Source organism: Bufo bufo, chromosome 9, assembly GCF_905171765.1.
Source record: "Bufo bufo chromosome 9, aBufBuf1.1, whole genome shotgun sequence".
Classification (NCBI taxonomy): domain Eukaryota; kingdom Metazoa; phylum Chordata; class Amphibia; order Anura; family Bufonidae; genus Bufo; species Bufo bufo.
The window spans coordinates 81,417,232-81,439,125 of NC_053397.1; the positions used below are offsets into that span (position 1 = coordinate 81,417,232).

The following is a 21,894-nucleotide window of genomic DNA, read 5'->3' on the forward strand; positions in this document are numbered from 1 at the left end:
CATAAGGGTCCATTCAGACGTCCGTAGTGCATTGCGGATCCGCAATACACCCGGCCGGCACCCCCAAAGAACTGCCTATTCTTGTCTGCAATTGCGTACAAGAATAGGACATGTTCTATTTTTTTCCGGAGCCGCGGACCGGAAGATCGGGGGCGCGCTCTGGAAATGCACATAGTGTGCTCTCCGCATGAATTTCGTCCACATAGAGAATGAATGGGTCCGCACCCGTTCCACAATTTGCGGAACGGATGCGGACCCATTATACAGACGTGTGAATGGAGCCTTAGTGCATGCACTTAATTACACTGTAGCACGAAAAATGCATAATATTGTTACAGATATGTAATTCTCAGAGTAGGGGTGCAGAACATTTCCATGTCCTCTGTCCATCATCTATAGACTTCACTTATTGTACCACTCTAGTGGGCCCATCTAGTTATTGGGCCCCCCAACAGCTGCCCTGTCTGCTACCCTGGTAGTCACACAATCCATGACATTCAAGTGATCGTTATTCCAACAGAACAAAAAAGCTGAATGGGAGCTAAAACCTTTCACTTTGCTACTCAAGCCCCATATTGAAATATCCTGAACTAATCGCCCTCTCTTGGCACCCCAGAGCACAAGTCAACCAATATGATGGCCATTAAGCCCTCAAAGGGATTTTTTAAAGGTTCCTGCAGTGAATATCGGCATATCTGGCTAGTTTTGGTGCTATATGGGAGTGGGATGTATTACAATATATTACAGTAGTTATTTTTGCTCCTCAACAATCTAAGGCTACTTTCACATCTGTGGTATGTATTCCGGCAGCCAACAGCCTTCTGGAATTCTCTGCATCTGGCCTTGCTGGATGCAACTGGAATGTCCGGCGGCCCCACTATGTATAATGGGGTCCAGTGGAGATCCGGCCGCATTCCGGCAAAAATTCAGAAAATCGGCAGGACACAAACCACTGCACACTGCGGTTTGCGTCCAGCTGCTTCCTGGCATTCTCTGCTGGAACAAGTGTGCGGATCGCAGTGCCACAGACGTGAAAGTAGCCTAAGACAGCTGGGTGGCAAACCATATGGGACCATTAATAGTAGCCATACAGTCATCAGACTTTCTAAGAGAAGGAGATGACTACATTTCTAAATTGTATTATTTAATCTGAGAAAACCATTCTGAAAATCACCCACTTCCCATACCATCAGCCGACAGCTGATTTTGCTGGTGGAAGCCATCGCAAGCCAGGTATTTTCCTGGCAGTGGCCCCTGTAGGGGAAATGAAGAATTATATGCCATTCAGATGAAAGACTGTCCATTTAAGGATGGATAAGGTCTACAAGAACAGGAGATACTACCATAGAGTGGCTCTCCATTCTGGCTCATAAATAGGGTTCAGGGCAGGCAAACACTCCGAACAGGGCAAATGGACAGCGATTGTCTTCATGTTTATTTAGAAGAAGAAAACAACTGAAGGATATTACAGGTGATTTCATGATTAAGAGGTAAAAGTTTTTAGCAGAAAGAAAATTAGTTCTATGAATGTATCATGTATGTAACAAGACACTTTGATGTGGCTAAAGCTTTCTCCTGATATTTTTGCAAAGCTGACTTATGCTGCTAATCCCATTTTCCTTCCTTAAAGCTCCTTCTAATCCCCTTTAAAGAGCAGTGAAATGCCCTCTGGACTTGAAATAACTCTGCTGTGAATTTTTGAATGCCAAGGAGGGGATTTAACTGTCACATCATCCTTGAAGGGTGGTGGAAGAGCTGAGAGTTATGATATATGCTGATCTTCCACATGTATAGATAGTACATACAAGATTACTCTTGTGGTGGGTTTTCATATATCATGTAGCTTTTCCTATGTCTAAGCAGTGCTGCTATGCATGCATTCCTCATCTGTGAATACAAAGGAGCAACTGTAGTCACAGTCCCCGGGTTAATTGCACAGTGTGAACAGTATATTCAGGAAGTGTGTCATATTCGAAAATGACCTATTGTTTAAATCACATTTTTATGCTTAACAGACTTTTTGGTGATGTAATTTTTCTATGTCAATATCTATATTTAAACAAAAACCATAAAATCCTGCAGTTTTCCCATTGGCCACTATTAGGATAATAATAGGCACACAGAGATGATATCATTACAGGCAGGATTAGAATGACAGATAAGACAGGATCCACCATTGATTGTCAGAGCTTATCTATTCTTCCCTTGTACAATGACCTCTGCACAGGTCACAGAGCATGCCTAGAAAACTCTCCGATACCAGTCAATGAGGTCCCTTCCAGATTATTGTGTCAATGGGCCATGCCGTAAAGCAATTTTCTTAATGCTTTCTAAATGTTGTTAAGAACAGCTCAGGCAAGATGGCCGCCCCCATAATCATCTTCAGGAAATAGAATTAAAAAATCTGCACTCTGAAAATAAAGAGAGATTAGAAGAAAGGGATTTGTGTCACTATTTTGAGATGAAAACCCCTGGAGATGAAAACGTCGACGAGTTAAAAGACCAAACTTCTCTTGAGTCTTAAAAAAAATTCATTAAAGGTGATTTTCAACCCACTTTTAAAGAGATAGTAATAGACAGTTTTCTACTACTTTTGTTATATTTTAGCATGTTATATGCAGATTTGCTTTCTTCCAAGAGGAAACAAATTGCCATTAATGAAGGTCCTGGGAAGGGGGATTAATGTTTTTCACTGTGGAGAGTTTCTGAGCTCGGATAAGGATCCTTGTATGCATGTCAGGCAGTGTGCAGTGACCCACAGGGGGCAAGCCGTGTAGAGAAGGATGGGAGTAGTAGTGGTGGCACAGATAGGAGTAGTAGCGGTTCGCGGTGGCTGTTCTTTCTTCCCTTAGGGCACACCCATGGCTTTTTGGGACTACCATCTGGTGGTAGTTGGGGTCCCCTTGATGGTGTTCAGTTGGCAGGAGGGCAATTGCAAGGTTGGGGAAAGGTTAAAGAGACAATGACCAGGCCCATTTTTGTTGCAATAAATAAAATCTCTCTTTACTGAATAGATAATCAGAGTAGTAGTTCATACAATGGCAAAAGACACAGTTCTGAGGTATGTTAAAGAGTAGGATTGTGTATAGGCAGTAGTAGACCTCCCTGTCCTTGAGTGTCACTCTAAACACAATCTTCCTGAAAACACAGTGCAATTCTGTTCTCCTTTACTCCTTCTGCAATTCCAAGGCTGAGCAGTGCAAACTAGAGCTAAGATTCGGATGGACAGTCCATCTCATAGTGTGGTGAGTGCCGAGGCAATGAACCCTTTCCACAAGCAATAACGGTAAATTGTTCTTTGGCGGCCGTTCAGTCTCAGGAATGATGTTTTCTGGATGAGGCTTCACTTTCGCACATGTAGGTGTTGTCTTTAGCACTGCTCAGCAAAACTCTCTAACCAACCATATGTGGTCGGACCAGCCGGCCTCCACGACAACCTAACCAAGACCACCAGTGCTAACTTTTTTTTGTCTGTACATGACTATTTGGAATACATAGTGCATAGAGAGATAAGTGTTTTTAGAATTAAATCACATTTATCTTTTTGCAATTAACTTTTAGCAGTGATCCACCAGGTAACTGCAAGTAGTCCCAAGGAAAACGAATATACAGATTATCTATGACAAGGACAAAACACAGTAACAGCTGTTGACAGATAGGTTTCCTTTTGGAGAATACTCTTGGTTTGGCTAAAATCCTTAGTCATGTTGCAAGACCTGTTACAGGATTGAGCATTGACTACAGGGTTGCCACCTTCACCAGGTGGCATTACAGGGGCAGCATTCTTTCTTTTCAAAGAGAGCTAATCTGCATATCCTTTTTTTCCAAGGAACATTGCCTGGCCTATAAGATTGCCTTTGCTAGCTCTGGAACGCTCCACAAGTAGAAACAGATGTTGCTCATTTATTTTTATTAGAGGTTTGGCCAATCCTCAGAATAGGTTATTACTAGCTGATTGATGGAGGTCTGACATCCCATACCCCTGTTGATCAGCTGTTCAGCAATAGCTTCAGAGCTGGAAGCAGACAGCTCCATATACTTTGTAGTGGAATAAGCTTGCTGCTCCCATTGATAGGCCAGCACCTAATAAAAGCTGGACAAACCCTTCAAATAAAGATAAATATAATGTTTGTGTCAGAATTAAACAGTACCTCCACCAATATCCAGTATTTACAATCCTGATCATCATAGAAAGGAGTTTATTTTGCTCTGTTGAAGCAAGGAACATGAAAAATCTAAAATATTCATGTAATTTAGTTATGTGATTAAGTTATTATATACCAGGGACTGGCTGTGACAACGCTGGTAAATTTTCGGTGATGAATATGTGGCATGTATGGGGTCAGTCTTTTCAAGAAATTAGCCAAATGCCTTGCTTGCAGATTTATCAGCCCAAACCAGTAGATTACAGATACCGTGATTTGTAGATGGAATTCTTGCAGTTTACAGCATTTAGATTAGTTTAAAGGGTCTTTCTATTAATTAAAAATCGATGACCCTTCAGGGAGTTCTTCTCCTGGCACTGGCCGATTAGCTGTTTAAAGGGGGGTTCCTTCCCAACAGTCGGCTGCTCGTTCAGTGGGGGAGAAGAGCTGAATTTACATGCAGCGTTCTCCGTTACAGTATAAGGATGAGAAATCAATATTGTGATCGCTCGTCCCCATACAGCTGCTCTGTTTCTGCTGTTTAGAGAGCATGATCTGCTGCCCAGAAATGATGATTGGTGGTGCCTGCACAAATGACAGGATCACCCGATGAATGAGCGTTTTGCTCCTTTATCGGGTGATCAGTGTCACATTTACATACAGATCGTTGGGAACGAGCCTTCGCAGAAACATTTGTTCCCAATAATCTGCACGATTTTCGGGCTGTGTAAATCCACCTTAATTTCAACTTCTCATGTTGCAGCTGAAACATAGTTGACTTGCGGGTTTTCAATTATTATTGGCATGGAAGTTTTGAAGGCACAGCAGTTCTACCTGCAAAGCTGTGTGGACATGTCGAGAAACGCGGAAAATTTTGGTAACAGTGCATGACAATATTTCACAGCCAGACCTCAACCATTGGGAGCTTGATGGGAGCTAAAGATGAGCACATTTATTAAAACTCAACTTAGGTCTGATTCATCTGAATCAGCTGTGTGATTTGATTTGGGTCCAAATCAATTCTACCTGAATTGAAAGTGCTTTGACTGCCTGCCTACCGGCCATGTGCATCTAACACTTTCCTCGGACCCCGTTATAGAAATGCCTATTTAGGTTAAATTCTAGCCTAAGATTTCCTATACACCAGATATTTTTTTTGTGAATACTTTATATATATGCTTGAAAAATGCTATACTTAGAGCATCATCATAAACTGTAGAAACACACAAACATAACAAAAAAAGTGCCACAAAAATATATGGAATGCAATTCATAATTCCTTATTGAAACATCAGGCTACAAAGTTTTTGCCAAACAGTAATCCATAAAAAAATGGCAGAAAAATAGCCAGAAGTGGATCCAACTAGAAAGCGCAGTAGAAGTCACTCCTTTCAAATTCACTCCAAGCTTTGGCTCAAAAACCTGCATGAATAACAAAAAAAACTGCAGCAGCTAAAATTATACGTGGTTTTGATGCAGTTGTACGTGCATTTAATTTTTTTTTATTTTTTGAGCCAAAGTCAGAAATAAACCCAATAGGTAGGATTATATTTCCTTATATTTCCAATCCCTCTTTAAATCTATTTCTTGCTCAAAAACTGCATGAAAAGTTGAAAGTCTGATTCAAACCTTTTGCTTGTAGAGAGTTAAAGAGGTTGTCCGGGTTCAGAGCTGAACCCAGACATACCTCCATTTTCACCCAAGCAGCCCCCCTGACAAGAGCATTGGAACAGTTCATTTCCCCCGATGCTCTCCTTTGCCCTGCGCGATTTTTTGGAGATCCGGTGACGTACCGAGGCTCTCCATGGGGCTGCCAGGAACACCGGTGACGTCACCGGCACTGATGGCTAGGGAAGTGCTAAAGCCTGCCTATCAGAGCCGGTGACGGAACCAAGCACACTGCCGGGCGGAAGTTTCCGCCCGGCAGTGTGTTATTGAAAACAAAAGAGCCCGTGCCCTGCGCAATTTAGTGCAGGGCAAGGGAGCGCATCGGAGCATGAGATACTCTGATGACAACATCAGGGGGGCTGCCTGGGTGAAAACAAGGGTATTTCCGGACAACCCCTTTAAGAGAACAATCATCCATTCTGTTAAAAATAATTATGGCTAGTTCAGCATTAGCTTTGAATGTTTTCTTACATGACTGAGTATTCTGATGAAATGGGCACTACCCTGTAGTGAGAAGGAGCTGAATTCTGCATGGACAAAACTGAGTTTGGTGAGAAGGGGCAGAAGACAGGTCCAAAACAAATACCTTGCATAGCTCTTCACTCATGCTAGTCATAGACATTTGGAATTGGTTGGACAATTGGGAAATACGCTTTTGCTAAGGTGTGTAGTCAGAGAACTCCTAAATGGGCTTACCTGTGTAGAAGCAGTATCTATCATCCAAAGAGATGCAATCAGGATAATCAATATTTTACTTTATCGATGGCATGCCGATAGCATCAACTATGTTGTGGATTTAGTCTCATTTTAGTTTTTTTTTGTGTGAAAATACTGCATATAAATGCAGGAGATTGCCAATACACATCTTTATGTGAAACTGTATGCACTATATTCGAATTTCCATACTGTATGCCCCCACTCCCCACCCCCTCATTCACTTGTATGGACATTGTGGAAACAAAATAACACAGCCCACTTGGCTGGTTCTGTAGCTCACACCACCTCTGGCTGCCACATTCAGGCCGGACAGGGTTAGGGTACGGTACGGCCACGCAGTACGATTTCTGCCTGCAGTTTTGGAAGCCAAAACCAGGAGTAGAGTCTCCAAGAAAGAGAAGTTCTTTATACTTTCTCTTCTTTTATGATCCACTCCTGATTTTGGCTTCCAAAACTGCATTCAGAAACCTGATTGTGTGGCCTTACCCTTAGGGGGACCTGTTTCTAGACATACGTAGGTGCAGATTCATATCTATCAGACACATGTGGCATATCCTGTTGATATTTCATATGTGTTTAAGATGGGAAAATTCCTTCAACTCTATAGTAAAAATTCTCTTTGCATTCTTTGTTTTGAGATGATAGAAGATTACATCCTACTAACCCTCTGGTATACTTTTCCATACCCTGGATTTCATGCATTATCCTCACAACAGTGTTGACTGGTGGCTTTCGAGAAACTAAAAATTATATGACTTAATGAAAAGTTGCAAGTGCTAAATATTAATTGCTGTCTATTGGGAATGTCAATTAACAGTGATTTTTTTTGTTTTGTTTTTTCAGCTGGACCCGTTGATGTACTCAGAGCATTAGAATTTCACAGTACACCTGAAGGCGTGTCAAGAACAGCAGGGCTATGCGCCAACAGGAAGGCAACCAAAGGATCAGACACAGCCTACAGAGTTCAAAAACATGCCCAGCTTAGTGCCCCAATGAGCCAATTATATCCAGGTAAGAAACGAAGATACTCATGGCATGTTCTCGTCTCATCATTCTAGGCCAGTTGTCACATTCAAAGTGTCTGTAGACCTGGCGCAGCGCATGCGCTGTAAGTATAGTTAAGTCACAGAGAAACTGGCAATCTTGGGAGGACGGTATTGGATTTCCCATCCGGATTGTGCATGCGCAGTGTGTGTTATGTGGTTTGCCAAGGTACTGGCAAATGTTAAGACATTGTAAAGCATTTAAGGATGCAGGAAAATGCAGGTGATTGTAGGTGCTCTGGCTGCGATGTCAGCTATATCTAACAGGGGGATATTACATGATTATTACATAATTAGTACATAAACTACAAAAATAAAGACAGAGTAACTAAAGTTGCAAAATGACAACAATTACAAAAATAACACAAATACAAGAAAATTACATAAATACAAAAAAATGTATAAAATTACATGGATTAAAAGGATTAGAGAACGATTACTATGACATGTCAAACGTTTGTTTAAATGATAGGTACACTTTAATAGTTTCCTAGCATCTGCTGTGTCATAATGTAATTCTCACATATAAAGGGAGAAAAGAGATGCTGTAGATACATTGCCTCCTGCATAAACATTTTGCTCCATTAGTTTGCAGTCCACCTTATGTCTCATCCAAGCATTAGGCTGCTATTCTAGCCCTTATTATGCTTTAAACCACAGCTCTGCTTGTTCAGTTTAGGCTACTTTCACACTGGCGTTTTGGCTTTCCGTTTGTGAGATCCGTTCAGGGCTCTCACAAGCGTTCCAAAACAGATCAGTTTTGCCCTAATGCATTCTGAATGGAAAAGGATCCGCTCAGAACGCATCAGTTTGCCTCCGTTCAGTAACCATTCCGCTCTGGAGGCGACACTAAAACCCTGCCTGCAGTGTTTTGGTGTCCGCCTGACACAGTGTAAGTCAATGAAGACGGATCCGTTTTCTCTGACACAATCTGGCACAATAGAAAACGGATCCGTCCCCCATTGACTTTCAATAGCTATAGAAGACATAATACAGCCAGATCCGTTCATGACGGATGCATGAGGTTGTATTATTGTAACGGAAGCGTTTTTGCAGATCCATGACGGATCCGCAAAAAAAAAAAACGCTAGTGTGAAAGTAGCCTTAATTGTTTTGTATAAGTGAAAGCCCATCGTAAAGCTCCCCTGGAAGCCAGTACATAAAGAGTCAATTTTCTTTGCAGCAATGTCAAAATGATTATAACTATAAGAAATTAAAACACCAGTGAGTTCTATAAAGTTTATTATGTAACCATCTGAACCAAATGAGCCCTCCTCGAGATCTGCTGGAGATGTCTTCCTGTTCTCCTCTTTTGTTAAAACAAGCTGTGACATAGAAGAGATATAAATATTAGTACAAGAGGATGTTTGGTAAGAAAATAAACTGAGGAACAAAAGAAGCAACATATGGTTTCCCTTGTGGCACGATGACATATCAAAACAGAAATCAGATTTCCAATTTCTTTCATGATTATTTATTAAGGGAGAAAAACCCTCTCCTATGATATGCTTGGAGCTAGAGCTTGAAAGACTTCAGTTCACAATAACTCCCTACCATAAAGTTGTCTGTGTTCTTAAAGATGTAAACATTTTAAAAAGGTCTTTAAAATCAATTGTCCTTCTGCAGCATGCATGTTTTCATATTCATTGCAAGCTGCTGTGTCCCTTTCAGAGTGAACTTTGCCAGGCAGGCCCTCAGATGGCTCAGTTTCCAGTCCCACTTTCTCCTCTCCTAAACAATCTTGCAAGCTAACATTATTTACCAAATCAATTAATCGCAGGACGCAATGCGAGATTTAAAATACTGCAGCTTCCAGGTCGGCGGAATCCTGCTCTGTTTTCCAAATAGTAGAGGTATAGTCGCAAGATTCTCCAGTGTCAAGGTACACATCAAAGCAATGGTACTTAGGCATGAGACAGTTTTTCTCTACCATAGATCTTTGGAACTTGGTGGGGTTACAACAGAAGACTGCAGCAGGAAAGTATGTCAATTTTACAGTTAGGATGGACTAATCTCATCTTGCTCAGATCCTTAGGCTACTTTAACATCTGCATTTTTGCTGGATCCGACAGGGGATCAGCAATAACGTATCTGGTCACTAATACAACTGTCTTCATTCATTCTGAACGGATCTGGGTGTATTATCTCAAAAATGAACAAGACGTGTCTGAAAAAATTGATCTGGCACCATTGACTTACATTGTGTTTCATGCCGGATCTGATTTGATCAGCATCCCATGACACACACAAAAATGCTGCTTGCAGCGGTTTTGTGTCTGGCATGGCAACGCTACAAAACAGAATGCATTCTGGTGCACTCCATTCTGTTTTGCTCCCACAACTGCCTAGGAGGTGGTCCTTCACTGTAAAGCATCTCTCTAGTGTGCTGCATCATAGCCCCTCCCCTCTCCTCTGAGTGACAGCTGTAGTGCCTTCCTGATTGGATGGTGCAGGTGTTACTCAGAGCAGAAGAACAGTTCATTGTGATCAGAGACAACGCCGACCCAGGTCATTTAACCTCAAATGCTGCAGTCAGTAGTGACTGTGGCATCTGAATAGTTAGACAGAAGTATGGGGGCTCCCTATCTCCTCTGATCGGAGCCTCTGCAGTGAAATCACTGGGTTCTGATCAGTTAATATGGGAAGGCTCCCAGTACTGCCATTGTGAATTATCTGCACAGATGTTCCTGAGGCATGGCCTCACAGGCAGCTTATACAAATCCCATAGCATTCAATCAGACTATCGCATGTTCAAGTCCCCTAAAGGGACTAAAAGTTATATATAAAAAAAAAAAAATAATATAAAAAATTCAAATCACCCCTTCCCTAATTTTACCTAAAAAAATAAATGCACAACATAAAATAAACATAATTGGTATTGTTGCACCTGAAAATGTCCAAACTATTAAAAAAATTATATTTTTCCTGTATGGCGAACGTTACTATAAGCAAAAAGATATAAATACGCATTTTGCCATTTTTTTGGTCAGCGTGCCTCCACGAAAAATACAATTAAAAGTGATCTCAAACACATGGGTCCCAAAATGGTACCATTTAATAATATAATAAAATAATTACAGCCCGCTTCGCTAAAAACCAAGCCCTCACTCAGATCTGTAGACTAAAAGATAGAAATTATGGCAATGCAAAAAACAAGGTTTTTATATTTTAGAGTAGTAATCACCATAATCATGCTGCCCTACAGAATAAGGTCATTTTAAGGGAACATTGAATGCAGAAAAAACAGAACATTAAAAAAAACCATTACAGAATTCTATTTTATTTTTCAATTTTACCCCACAAAGAGTTTGTTTTCCCATTTCTCAGTACACGCTATGGTAAATTAAGTAGTGTCAATTAAAAAAAATGCAACTTGCTTCACACAAAATAATCCCTCATATGACTAGGTGAATGTAACATTTTTAAAGATAAGGCTCTTAAAAGGATCGGAGGAAGCAACGGAAAAAAATCCAAAAATTGTCTGGGTCATCTGTCACAAGAGACCTCCATATCAACTTGTTCACCTGATTAAAACACAGTTTTTCTTTTGTTGATCTGAGACTCTGTTCCCAAGTTATGATACTTCTTCCTAATATGCAACGTAAACCTTTGGTCCAATGAGCATTTGGTGCAATGACCATTGCTCATGTTGCCCCCAAGCTCCATTCCTTTCTGTGGCTATCGACTCACTGTTTAAAAAGTACCGTAGTGTAGAGAGCTTTTATTAATTGTGACAAAGGTATGCAAGTGATGAAAATCCAGTAAGTTATCACATTTGAGATCAGTCAATACTGTAGACTAGGGCATGCTAGTGCACATCTGCCTGCAAGATGCATCTGTTTTCTTGGGGGTTTCTGCAGCTGGAATCCATTGATGAGGAAGGACTTGCTCCAGTCATGCTGCTAATGTGTTGCTGGCTGTGATCTCTTTTACATTTTTAATAAATAAACAAGACTTTACAAGTGTCTTCTTCATATATCTCCTTACAAGCCAAGACGTGTAAGACCCTGAAAATAAGTGTGAATTCCTCAAAGGTCTTATTCTTAGCGTGAAGTGCCTGCGGCAGGAAAACCTGAAATGAGCGCCATTTAAACAGTGTTAAAACAGTAGCAGTGTAGCAGAACTAAAAGTTCCATCTTTAATTGTCTATATAAAGCAATTTTGTTCAAATCCTATAAAGTAAGCGGGTTGTCTAGTTTAGAAATGTCACGTAGAGAATGTCAAGTGACTCTTCTAACAAAGAGGGAAAGTTCATCTATTATTAGTATACATTGAACATGAAAACTTTAAAGGGGCTCTCCGGTTTCATTATGATTTTTTTTTGTCTGCCCAGAGTATCCCAAACACCTTTGTTTTGCCCCATACTTTTTGTTTCATGTCAGCACTTTCCTTCCTCCTTTTTCAGCATCGCTGCATCCTGGCAGGATGTTGACTTGCAGAACTTCCTGTGTTTATCATTTTCTGTTGCATGCTTTTTCTCTGTAATGTTTAACAGGACTTGCTCCAGAGAGGAGAGGTGTTGGGGGGGCGTAACTACTGCAGCAAGAACAGTGTGCCAGTCAGAGAAGCACTGAGCAACAGTACATATCAGTTCATGCTTGGATTGGTTAGATAGCCAAGCAGGAGGCTGATTAAAACAGGAAGCTCTGCATGTAAACTTCCTGCTAGGATGCAGAGAAACTGAGAACTGGGGAAGGACAGCACTGAAAGAAAAACAGATATATGGTACAAAATGTGCAGTGTTTGGGGTACTTTGAGCAGATAAAAACATTTCGTTATGACCGAAAAAACACCTTTAAAAATAATTTGTTGCCATGAAATGTGCAGACAGCATGTTATAGAGCAGGATAAGCTGACTGAGCAGTGTGATATATGGTTTGTTTTTGAAAAAGATTCAGTAAAATTAGTTTTTTCTACATTTATATATCTTCTCTTTCTTTATAATTGCAGGCATTGCACCCATATAGACCATTCTGGCACACATAAGTGTATAATTCCTCTTAATACACTGACAAATTATCACTGAGGATAGTACTTATCTAACATCAATAAGAGGATTGTCTTCCTGCTTTACTCAATAGCTTTGAAAGTTCCTGACAAGTAGGAACATCACTGATACATAATAACTCCATCATTGTATTATTTTACTTCTATTAAATATATTTAAGGGGTTGTCCTGGTGATTAATATTGATGACCTATTGTCAGGATTGGTCATCAATGTCAGATCAGCCGATCAGCTTTTTTGTTCACCCAGGCCAAGGGCACCACTTTCATCAGTCACATGGCCTAGACGCAGCTCAGTCCCATTCAAGTGAATGTGCCTGAGCTGCATTACCTAGCACATCGAATGGACAGTGCCGCGCTTGGTAAGTTGTGAGAAGGCCGCAATGCCCACCAGAGCACCACAGCATGTTCAAACAGCTGATTGGCGGAGGTCCCAGGTGTCGGACCACCACCAATCAGGTATTGATGACCTATCCTGAGGAAAGGTCATCAGTATTAGACACCTGGAAAATCCCTTTAAGTAATTTTCCTGTGAAACTGTTAGAAGAATCTTACTTGTTAAGACAGGTTCTTCTGTAAGACACCTGAGATATGTCCATTCATGATGGACATATTCAGTGGAAAATTTGTTGCAGTCTTCAGTCAAATTTGCTTAAGGCAGAGAGAATTTGTTAGAAACATAACGAAAGGACAAGACTGTCTCATCCTCCAATTATTGTAAAGTGGGGCCGCACCCTGTTAGATTGCAGGGGAAAGTATATCCAGAAGCCAACCTGCAATAAACAATAGTTAAGTTAATTCACATGTTATTTAAAGTAATATAACAAAAGTTCCTGTGGAGTCAGGGAAATCATAATGTCTTATGGTATGTTTCCTTAAAAAAGAATATGGGGGAGATTTATCAAACTGGTGTAAAGTAGAACTGGTTCTGACTATATATTCTGAGCTTTACTGATCTTGTAATTCTTTTTTTAGGGGGAGTATTCCCAAAGGATTTCTCAATCCTGATCACAGTTAAGCCCAAGAAGGGCCTGCAGACATTCATCCTATCTTTATACAGTCAAAAAGGTGTGCAGCAATTGGGAGTGGAGGTCGGAAGGTCCCCTGTCTTCCTTTATGAAGATCAGCATGGAAAACCCGCACCCGAGGACTACCCCATTTTTAGCACTGTTAATGTTGCAGATGGAAAGTAAGTATAATTCAAATTGGTGAATACAAATGAGGGAGGGGTGAAATTTATCAAGAGGAGAATTTTTTAAAATGAACCTGTCACCTAAAAAACGCCTCCCAAACCACCAGAATTACCTTAAAGTAGCCAGCAGTATTTTTCTAAAGAACCTTTTCTTCCTCCGGCCAGATGCACCAAAATCTCAAAAAACTTACTTTAATCCCCTGCACACGCTATGTAACAGCAGAGTTCGAAGTCAAGGGGGCAGCGGCCTCCTCGCTTCATGTCAAGATAACCACGCCCCCTTTCCCTGCCCCTTCCCCTTTTAATTGACAGCCAGCCGATAGTTTTCAGCTGTACAGCCAAGCTGGCCAAAGTCTCACACATGAGCCCTGACGTCTCTATTAACGTGCCTACTATTAGGTAGTTTTCAGCGGCTTAATTCGCAGGCTCCCGGGTGTGAGCGCGCATCAGAACGTTCCCGTGCGCGGCTGTCAATCAGAGGTTAAGGGGCAAGGAAAGAGGGTGGGGTTATCTTGACTTGAAGTGAGGAGGCCGCTGCCCCCTTGACTTCAAACTCTGCTGTTACATAGCGCATGCAAGGGATTAAAGTTTGTTTTTCAAGATTTTGGTGCATCTGGCTGGAGGAAGAAAAGGATCTTTAGAAACATACTGCTGGCTACTTTAAGGTAATGCTGGTGGTTTGGGAGGTGTTTTTTAAGTGACAGGTTCCCTTTAAGCCTTTTTTAAGTTTTTCTTGAGTTTGCATTGCCAGATTTTGCACTGCATTTATCAAGTGTCTTTTACATCACCCCCTTACTTAAGATTGCGTCACTTTTGATGACGTCATAAAAATGTAACATTTGATAAATATGACATATAGCTTTGCTTATTTTCTCACCCATTTCCTAAATGTCATGTGTGCAGCAAGAAATCACAGGAAGTCACAAATGTTGACCAAAAATTGTGTGCAGTAAAATTAGTGACTTTTTTTTTAATAACAGGAGCTCCATTCATCTTTTATGACTTTAATAGCAAATCTGTAATATAGACCCAACAATGAAATTGCTCAGTTTGCAGGTAGTCTGATAATACGCTAGAACACATATTCAAATTCCCAGCAGCTTCCCTGCCAGGTAAAAGAGCAGGATGTTTCCCAAAACTTGCCTCTGCTGCTCCACAGAAAGAACACAGGCAATTATAAAGAAACGGTCAGCTATAGCAAAAACGCTGAAGATTTTCTGTGCTGGAATTGTGTGCAGAAAAACCGCAGGATTTACAGTAGTAGCCAGAGGTGGATTGGTCGTAGATCCTACAGGGACCCAATAGGTGGCCTACTCTTGGCCACCTATTGGGTACATAGCGATCTGATGCTCTCAGCAGTAATTATTACTAGGATCATATGGTACTTATGCAACTGGCCAGCAGAAGAAAGTGTCCCTCTGCATTCAACTGTATTGCCGTCCTCAGGACAGTGATACAGTTGAATGCTGCGGCAGTATCTTGTGCTGCCTGTGTATTTGGGTCTGCTGGGGTGGTAATTTGTACTGCACTATAGTATTGCTGGCCCTGTCTACTTATGTCGGACCTGCCTTCTGTCAATTTGGACCAGCCTACAACATGGGACTACTGTGAGGGTGCTGGCACTATGCAGAACACCAGGGTTTAACAAGGCTGCTAAACTGGCTAAATTGAAAACTGCATCCTGAACTGCACTGTGTGCCAGCACCCTTAGGCCCCTTGCACACTGATGTCACGGATTTTGTCCGTATGCGTTGCGGATGCATTGCGCGAAACCCGTGCGAGTGCGCACACAATTTCAGTCAGTTTTGTCTGCGATTGCGTTGCGTTGTTCAGTTTTTTCCGTGCGACTGCAAAGCGTTTTAATGCTTTTTGCACGAGCGTGATAAAAAACTGAATGTGGTACCCAGACCTGAACCCGGACTTCTTCACTGAGGTTCGGGTTTGGGTTTGGTGTTCTGTAGATTTTATTATTTTCCATTATAACATGGTTATAATGGAAAATAATAACATTCTTTAATACAGAATGCTAAGTAAAATGTCCCTTGAGGGTTAAAAAATAATAAAAAAAATTACTCCCCTCCTCCACTTGATCGCGCAGTCGTTATCGTCTTCTTTCTTCTTCTTGCAGGACCTGCAAAAGGACCTGCGCTGACTTCGCGGTGAGCGCGATGATGTCAGCACAGGTCCTTTTGCAGGTCCTGCAAGAAGAAGAAAGAAGATGATAACGACTGCGCGATCAAGTGGATGAGGGGAGTAATTTTTGTATTATTTTTTAACCCTCAAGGGACATTTTACTAAGCATTCTGTATTAAAGAATGCTATTATTTTCCATTATAACCATGTTATAATGGAAAATAATAAAGTGAATGGACCTCATCCCTATTTCTTATCATCTCCTTAGTAACCATCCATGAAAATCTCATTGCATCCGCACTTGCTTGCGGATGCAATGCGATTTTCACGCAGGCCCATTCACTTCTATGAGTCCTGTGTTGCGTGAAAAAAGCAGAATGTAGAACATGCTGCGATTTTCACGCAAAGCACAAGTGATGAGTGAAAAACATTGTTTATGTACACAGCCCCATGGAAATGAATGGGTCAGGATTTCGTGCGAGTGCAATGCGTTCACGTCACGCATTGCACCCGCACAGAAAACTCGCCCGTGTGAAAGGGGCCTTAGTCTTTTTTCCAGGACCACTTTAAGTTCCCAGTCCGCCCCTGGTAGCAGCAAAATGGGTGAGGTTTTAAAAAATCTCATTCACATGCTACAAAACTTTTCCACAACAATATCTGCAGATAACTTGATATGTGGTGTGGATTTAAAATCTGCATCATGTCAATTTATATATGCAGCATTTCCACACTGAAAACCAAAGCAAAATCCACAGCAGACCTACCACGTATGGCCGCATCCTAAGTGTTTTTTATTAACTTGTTGACATAATATTAACAGCGCCTCCAGTGCAAATGTGAATGAAGTCTAGGGCCGCTTTCACATGGCAGTCTTTTGGACAATATTTTGCATCAGTATTTGTAAGCCACAACCAGGAGCGGGTCAAAAAACAGAAGTGGTGCAAATCTTTCCATAATATCTTTTTCTGTAGGTTCTATTCTTGTTTTTGGCATAAAAATACTGACCTAAGCATTGCCATATGAAAGCTGCCTTACAGTTGTTGGTTTATGGGCATCTGAAGCAGTCCATGAATGTAACAGACAAAGCAATGTGTTTGTGATAATGTGGTTTGAATGTTGAAGAACTTGGAATGAAATGGAATTAAAATCCTTAATTTCAATTAGCCTGGACCAATGTGCGCTTCCCACTGTTCCCTAAAATAAGCTTTCTTCTTCTTACATTGTTTGTGCTTTTGATTTAAAAGCCCTGTTATGTCTGTGCCAAGAAGCTCAGCTGTGCAGATACGCTATGACGTCTATGATGTCTTCTACAAAGTGGCCACTTGCATAAAACTTTTAATCATGTTGTTTTGGCAATCTAGGTCAATCTCGCAAGTGATTAGAAAACGTTTCCACTTTTAGGGTTTTTGCCGCATGGTCAGGTTTCTGAATGCAGTTTTGGAAGCCAAAATCAGGAGTGGATCATAAATGGAGAGAAAGTAGAAAGGACAGATGCAACTTCTCACTTCTGGTTTTGTCCTCCAAAAATGGATGCAGAAACCTTACCGTGTGACTATAGCCTTAGGGTATATACAAAGGCATGGATTTTCCGCATGGATGTTTGTTCAGAAAATCCGCAGTGTAAGGGCTCATGCACACGACCATTGGATGTTTTGCGGTCTACAAATTGCGGATCTGCTAAACACAAATACCGGCCGTGTGCATTCTGCATTTTGATGAACAGAATGTCTGGCCCCTAATAGAACAGACCTATCCTTGACCGTAATGCGGACAATAATAGGACATGTTCTATTTTTTCAAGGACTGGACATGCGGACATACAGACACGGAATGCATTTCCTTTTTTTTTTTAAGTGAATGGTTCGGCATATAGGCTGCAAAAAAAAAAAAAACTGCAAAGAACACAGAAAAAAATATGTTCATGTGCGTGAGCCCTAACATAGTAAGGGTAAGGCCACATGGTCAGGTGTCCTGATGCAGTTTTGGAAGCCAAAATCACGAGTAGATCATAAAAGGAGATAAAGTATAAAGGAGAAATATAACTTCTTCTCTATTTTGACTTCACTTCTGGTTTTGGCTTCCTCTGGATAGTTCATCAATATCAGATTGGCGGCGGTCCATCAGCCCGCACCCCACCGATCAGCTGGTTGAGGAGACGGCACGTGCAGTGTGCACATCCCATCTTCCTTCTCTCCTCCTGCTTTTCCAAAGCCATACCAACCTGCTCACCCTCTCCAGGTCTACCCCTTAGAGACTAGCATGTTCAACCTTACAGGTGCTTCCAAGCTTTTTCATGCTTATAATTCTAATATACAAATCCCCTTCTATAACGTTCAACCAGAAAACAACAGTGAACGATTGCGGAAAATTGAAAATTCGATCTTGTTTCCCTGTACAACAGAGTACAAAAATACTGTTTATGGTAACCTGTATTCCAGTAATGTTATATAGATGCAGACTGGCTGGCTGACCCAATGGATACATGTCAGACCTTATGTTACAATGTTTTATTCATTCATATAGGTGGCATCGAATTGCAATCAGTGTTGAAAAGAATACAGTCACAATGATTGTGGACTGCAAAAAAAAGATCACTAAAGCCCTTCCGAGAAGTGACAGACCTGTCCTGGACACCACCGGCATCGCTGTGTTTGGGACCCGCATCCTGGACGAGGAGGTGTTTGAGGTAAGAGAAGCAGTGCTCATAATGGTTGGCATACTTCACACAGCTACTATATAACAGTGTGTCATACTTACTTATGTTCAGCTTTTTTTTCGGCACGTACATTGAACAAATGCCATACAGCGGCATTTGTCACCCATATGGCTCCATTGGAAAAAAAAGATGTATACATTTAGCTTATACTTTTTTTTTTTTACTGGATATCATTGTAGGGAATAGTATAGTCTACTACTATGCTATTCCATAGTGGACATTTTCTTGAGGTATACAGGCATATATACAGTACCAGCAGAACACAGGCCAAAAGGACACTCTTTTGGCCTCTGTCATGTTAATATAATAGACATGTTGCACATTGGGACTTTTCTGGGTGTTCACGGATAACGTGCATACCAAATAATGCATATGTCATGTAAAGATCGCCGTAAAGCCACATGTACACATGGGGGTCATTTATCAAACTGGAATAAAGTAGAACTGGCTTAGTTGCCTCTAGTAGTAGCAACCAATCAGATTCCACCTTTCCTTTTTGACAGCTCCTTAGGAGTTTGATAAATGACCCCAATAGTTTGAATTATGCGTGGATTTTCCATTAGGATTTTGGTGCTGAGAGTCCGCATGAAAATCCGTGCAGAAAATCTGCATGATTACTTTCGCTGCCAGGGGCATGTTCTTCCTAAATAATGTGACAATAGTGCTGGTTCCATTAGGTGACAGGATTATTTGTAGTTGTCACCAGTAGAGGTGCACGGGGTTAAAGGGACAGACGAAGGCAGTTGGTACAGGTCTGTTTTTTCGTATGCTGTTGTATATCGTTGTACATGATTGACCATCTCCTGCAGTTGTGAAGTATGCATTATTATAATTAGAGATGAGTGAAGTTTATATAAATTCGATTCAGCTGCTTTATCAAATTTCACAAATAAATTTGCTTTGTGACGAATTACTTTGTCACAAAGCGCATTTATTTGTAAGTAGCAGGCACAATGATGGGGAATGGCAATTGCCCCCCATCATTGAACCCCTCAGATGCCATGTTCATCACGGCATCTGAGAATAATAGTGAGGGCTTTGAGCGGTTAAAAAAATAATACTCAGCCATCTTGATTGCCGATCCTGCGCAAAATCTTGCGCCATGCGTGATGACGTCATCATGCTGGTCAGCGTGGTGACATCATACGTCACCTCGCACGAGATTTCGCATGGTAGCTTTAATCAAGATGGCTGCGGCAGCCTCTTTGCGCTCAAATAGATGAGGGAAAATTGATTTGTTACCACAAAGCACGAGGAAATTTGGCTTTGCGGTGAATTGAATTTTCCCTCAAATTCAGATCGAAGTCCACTTTGGATACTCCGATTCGCTCAACTCTAATTATAATGTACACCTGTGTATGGGATTTATACCTTTCATTTGTGTTTTTTCCATTTTTCTTTTTTGCCAGAACATAGAAGCTCTGTCTTCGATCTTGTTTTCTTTATTTTTCTGTTTCTTCATCTTCTTAATCCGTTGTTAGCTAAATGCAATCTATGGAGTAAAATGCCCAAAACTAATATAGTTCAGTTGTGTTAAAAAGTCATATACAGTATGTATGTGTGTCTACCTCTTGACTTGGCCGAATTTGATGTACTTCCTTTTAATGGAGTGGCAGCCCATTTTAGTTAATCTCAGGCAAGCCCTATTAAGTACAGTGATACATGTGTAGATCTGCCGCTTAATACAGATCAGAAATGTGTATGTTACTTTACTCCATTCCCCTGCTATGTGTCCACAAACCAGCCATGATGGAATCATATCCATTATGTGCGAATGTACAGGAGTCCCCTCAATGCATTCCATAGCTAGTTAGTGGGTGCACAGCGAAGGAATGGAGGATGAGTATCAACGTACAAATTACTGATCCAGTGTCAGCAGTAAGTGTTCTACACATGTACTGTATTACTATACTTATTAGGGCCTGCTGGAGATGAAAGATTCCCTATGGCAAGTTGACCATCCCTGGTCTACTAAATATTTAAATGGGTTCTCCGGGCTTTTAATATTGATGACCTATCCTCAGGATAGGTCATCAATATCAGATCTGTGGGGGTCTTACACCTGGCACCCAGGGGAGGCGCGCGCCATCATCAATATTAAAAGTCTAAAGATTCTACTTTTATTGGATCAATTTCTCAGACATACCATGAAAACAAACTATGATCAGAGACTTTTAGCGGTGGTGTCATGGAGCTGAATCGGTATGTTGTGTACACAATTTTATACAAATAGTCACATTTGGAATCTTTTCTGATAATTGATAGTGGCTCCCCATGGTTCACTCCGATGAGAAAAATACCATTACAACCGTCTACACTGAAGTCATTCAGTCATAGACTCTTCTCCTCCCTGCTTCACTTGTCATTTTAACTGACAACGTGTCATCTTCTATACACCCCACCCCCCACACACCCTCACACACATCTCTCACCTGTTCTCAAATCTAGGAGAAGTCTGCTATATCCAAGCTCTTTATTTTCAGCTATTCTGACATTTAGTATTTCATCAATTTCAAAAATGTGCCTCAGGCTCTGTTCATACCCAATGTTTCTGGAAAGTCTATGTAGCTAGTTTGCGAAACAGTTAAGGATATGGGTGCCTTTAGCTCTAAGCCAGGCAATACAGAACCATATTGTCACGGCCTTTGGTGTGCCCTGGGACACTTTTGCCACGCTTGCTGTTGCCTGTGGCAACGTGTTGCTGTTTCAACATGCGGGGGCAGTGTCACGGCCTTTGTGGTGTGTGCCGTGACATGGTTGCCTTGCATGTTGTTGCTTGCGGCAAAGTGTAGCTTTTTATGTTGGTGTGTGCACTTCCCCTTTAAGTTGTTTCCTCCTCTGTCCGGTGCTGAAGGGGTTAACCACCTTGTTGGGTGTGGTCACTAGGTGCTTCAACTTACCTGTGGCTAGAGGCCAGGAGTCAGTGGTACTCCAGCCATGGTGTGTGCTGGAGTTATGCTCCTGGTCTTCATGTTTTATCTCCCAGAGTGAGGGCCTCCTAGTGGGACAATGAGGTCTCCAGCGATGTCTTCCCTTCCTTACATGTGTTGTATGTTTGGTGTGGGGTTATGATTTGGTGTGTTGTAATATCTAGCTTGGTGTTCCATGTCTGGTATGTTTGGTGATATCTTCCAGCATGGTTGCTTGACATTTCCCCTGTGTGTTGTATCTTCCAGAAGGGGGTTGGTTTCCCGGGGGGGGGGGGTGAACCACAAGCCTGTATGCAGCGCTGCCTGGGGCTGCCATGCATGGGGGTCCTGGCGGAGTATGGTGT

At 41.4% G+C, this 21,894-nt stretch overlaps 1 protein-coding gene across 1 annotated transcript in view; it reads left to right on the top strand.

Annotated features, from left to right (window-relative positions):
* The window catches only part of COL11A1 (collagen type XI alpha 1 chain), a 189,760-nt gene that overhangs the window by 19,530 nt on the left and 148,336 nt on the right, over positions 1-21,894 (top strand). The window contains exons 2-4 of the mRNA XM_040407771.1: positions 7,374-7,541; positions 13,555-13,768; positions 18,428-18,590. Of these exons, the coding sequence (XP_040263705.1) occupies positions 7,374-7,541; positions 13,555-13,768; positions 18,428-18,590 (545 nt within the window). The remainder of the gene's footprint in view (positions 1-7,373; positions 7,542-13,554; positions 13,769-18,427; positions 18,591-21,894) is intronic.